The 3,507-nt window shown below is 37.8% G+C and overlaps 1 protein-coding gene across 1 annotated transcript in view; it reads right to left on the bottom strand.

The window, feature by feature from the left end:
• Window positions 1-76: 76 nt before the first annotated feature.
• The window catches only part of LOC112076189 (laminin subunit alpha-5-like), a gene marked incomplete at its 3' end in the record, with an annotated part of 9,904 nt that continues 6,473 nt past the window's right edge, over window positions 77-3,507 (bottom strand). The window contains exon 2 of the mRNA XM_024143053.1: window positions 77-229. Within this exon, the coding sequence (XP_023998821.1) occupies window positions 77-229 (153 nt within the window). The remainder of the gene's footprint in view (window positions 230-3,507) is intronic.

Raw genomic sequence — 3,507 nt, forward strand, 5'->3', positions numbered from 1 at the left:
TGAGTCTGCGTGTGTGTGTGTCTGTGTCTGTGTCTGTGTGTGTGTGTGTGTATACATGTAAAGTATAATGTCTTACCTGTCCCAGGTCCAAGGTGACGTTGACCTCGTTGAACTCTGTGCTGCGGGAGAGAGGAGGGCTCTGCCACCACCGCTCTGTCCCGTCGATGGCATTGGTGATGGGATGTGCTCTGTCACTGTCCCCCATGGCACATGTATCACAGTACTGGCCCTGAAGAACACAACAAATAGTAGGTTATAGATAGTATCGTATAATATAATATAGTATCGTATAATATAATATAGTATCGTATAATATATTTAATATATTGTAGTTTAGTGTAGTATAGTACAATATAGTATAGTATAATACATTGTAGTTTAGTATAATATATTATAGTGTAGTATAATATAGTATAGTACCATATAATATAGTTTGGTATAATATATTGTAGTTTAGTATAGTATAATATAGTACCATATAATATAGTGTAGTATAATATATTGTAGTATAGTATAATATAGTGTAGTACCATATAATATAGTATAGTATAATGTATTGTAGTTTAGTATAGAACAAAATAGTATTGTATAGTATACTGTAGTATATTATAATATATTGTAGTATAGTATAGTATAATGTAGTATAATATATTGTAGTATAGTACAATACATTGTAGTATAGCATTGTATAACATAGTGCAGTATAATATACTGTAGTATAGTATATTATAGTATAGTATGGTATAATTTATTGTGGTGTAGTGTAGTATATTGTAGTATAGTATAATATAGTATAATATATTGTGGTATAGTATGTTATAGTATACTATGTGGTAGTATAGTATAGTCAAATATAGTGTATGGTGAGTATAGTATAATATATTGTAGTACAGTATAGTATAATATATTATAGTTTAGTATAATATATTGTAGTATAGTACAATATATAGTAGTATAGTATAGTATAATATTGTATAGTATAATATATTGTGGTATAGTACAATGTATTGTAGTATAGTATAGTATTGTATGGTATAATATATTGTAGTATAGTATAGTAAAAATATATTGTAGTATAGTGTAGTATAATATATTGCAGTATAGTATAGTATATTGTAGCTTAGTATAGTGTAGTTTAATATAGTATAGTATATTTTAGTTTAGTATAGTATAGTATATTGTAGTATTGTATAATATATTGTATAGTATAATATAGTATAATATATTGTAGTATAGTATAGTATAATATAGTATAATATATTGTAGTATAGTATAATATAGTATAATATATTGTAGTGTAATATAATATATTGTAGTATAGTATATTGTAGTATAGTATATTATACTCTGCATGATGACATTGGTGATTTTTTAAAATTTAACCAGGCAAGTCAGTTAAGAACAAATTCTTAACTGACTTGGAAGGGAGAGAGAGGGTTAGAGAGGGAGACACAGAGAGAGAGAGGGTGAGAGAGAGATGGAAGGGAGGGAGAGAGGGACAAAGAGACAGAGAGAGACAGAGAGAGACAGAGAGAAGAGAGTGGTGAGAAAGAAGAGGAACGAGAGGGAGAGATGAGGAGAGGGAGAGATCGAGAGAGAGAGAGAGAGGAGAGAAGATAAGAGAGAGAGAGAGAGAGAGGAGAGAGAGAAGAGAGAGGGAGAGCGAAGGAGAGTAGCACACCTGGACGAGAGAGCGACAGAGAGCAAGAGAAGAGAGAGAGAGAGAGAAAGAGAGGAGAGAGAAGAGAATGAGGAAAGGACGGAGGATCTATGTTGAAACCATGGCAATAAAGCACCGAAGGCCCAGCTAATGTATACAGGGTGTCTGCGTGAGGGTGGATTCAGGTAAAAACACCGCCCCCTCGACCCCCACTCAGCTCACTCTGTTTTTAATTAACCCTTGTTTAGTATTAACATTCTGTATACTCCCCCTTGTCCTAAGGGTCAAAAAATGCCTTCACTTAAACCCCCGAAAATAAAGCAGCTTAATTGAATTTTAAACCCTAAATCTATTTTGCGTGAAGAAACAACCTGTCGTTCATCACAAACGTTGTGAATATCTGTGTTTTCCCTCGTCACAATGCAGAAAGACTGCCTTTAATCAGTGGACACCACTCGTTTCTATTACAACACACCTGTCATAATTGTTTTCTTCACTATAGTATTGGTTCATTATTATTGCTAAAGTTACTGCATAGGTGTAAACATATATTTGTTAGTAAGAGATAGCACTTGTGTAGCCTGAGAAAGTAGCAGAAATGTGCAGAAAGTAGTTTTGAAGGCATTTTATTGAAGGGAAACAATAACAGTCTTGAACCTTTTTGGTAACATAGTGATATATTCTTATATACAATGTACAATGAGGAAATCAACTACAAAATACTAGTCTGCTCCCATTTTTTTAACCATTGTGTCACGCCCTGACCTTAGTATTCTTTGTTTTCTTTATTATTTTGGTTAGGTCAGGGTGTGACATRGGTGATTATATGTCTAGGGTTTTTGTATGTTTATGGGGTKKKKACYAGTCTAGGGGTTTTGTATGTCTATGGTTGCCTAGATTGSTTCTCAATTAGAGGCAGCTGTTTATCGTTGTCTCTGATTGGGAACCATATTTAGGCAGCCATATTCCTTGAGTATTTCGTGGGTGATTGTCTATGTCTAGTTGCTTGTGTCTGCACTATGAGTATATAGCTTCACGTTCGTGTTGTTGTTTTTGTTTAGTTCGTTCCGTGTTCTTTCTTTATTAAAAGAAGATGCATTCTGATCCCGCTGCGCTTTGGACCCATCGCTATAACGACGATCGTGACAGAACCACCCACCAACCAAGGACCAAGCAGCGTGATATCGGGCAGCAGCAGAAAACTCGGGAGTCATGGACATGGGAGGAGATTCTGGACGGAAAAGGGACCCTGGGCACAGGCTGGGGAATATCGCCGCCCCAAGGCAGAGCTGGAGGCAGCGAAAGCTGAGCGGCGGCGGCGATTGGTATGAGGAGGCAGCACGGAGCGCGGCTGGGACGAGAGGCAGCCCCAAAAAATGTATTTGGGGGGCGCACACGGGGAGTGTGGCTAAGTCAGGTAGGAGACCTGAGCCAACTCCCTGTGCTTACCGGTGGAGAGAGAGTGACCGGGCAGGCCACAGTGTTACGCTGATGAGTGAGTGAGTTGAGGTGAGGTGAGTGAAGGAGTGTGTGAGTGAGTTGAGGTGAGTGAGTGAGGGTGTGAGTGAGTGTGGAGTGAGTGAGTGTGGAGTGAGGTGATGAGTGAGTGAGTGAGTGAGTGGAGTGAGTGAGTGAGTGAGTGAGTGAGTGAGTTGACTGAGTGGTGAGTGAGTGAGTGAGTGAGTGAGTGAGTGAGTGAGTGAGTGAGTGACTGAGTGAGTGACTGAGTGAGTGAGTGAGTGTGTCTTTGTGGTTTTTGTGGTGTGTAAATGATTTAATAACTGCCGGGTCAAAAATGACCCTGAGACAATCTTTTGTACCCTGGTGGTGTACAGCTTTCATGGAAT

This window comes from Salvelinus sp. IW2-2015, unplaced genomic scaffold, assembly GCF_002910315.2.
Source record: "Salvelinus sp. IW2-2015 unplaced genomic scaffold, ASM291031v2 Un_scaffold3615, whole genome shotgun sequence".
NCBI lineage: Eukaryota > Metazoa > Chordata > Actinopteri > Salmoniformes > Salmonidae > Salvelinus > Salvelinus sp. IW2-2015.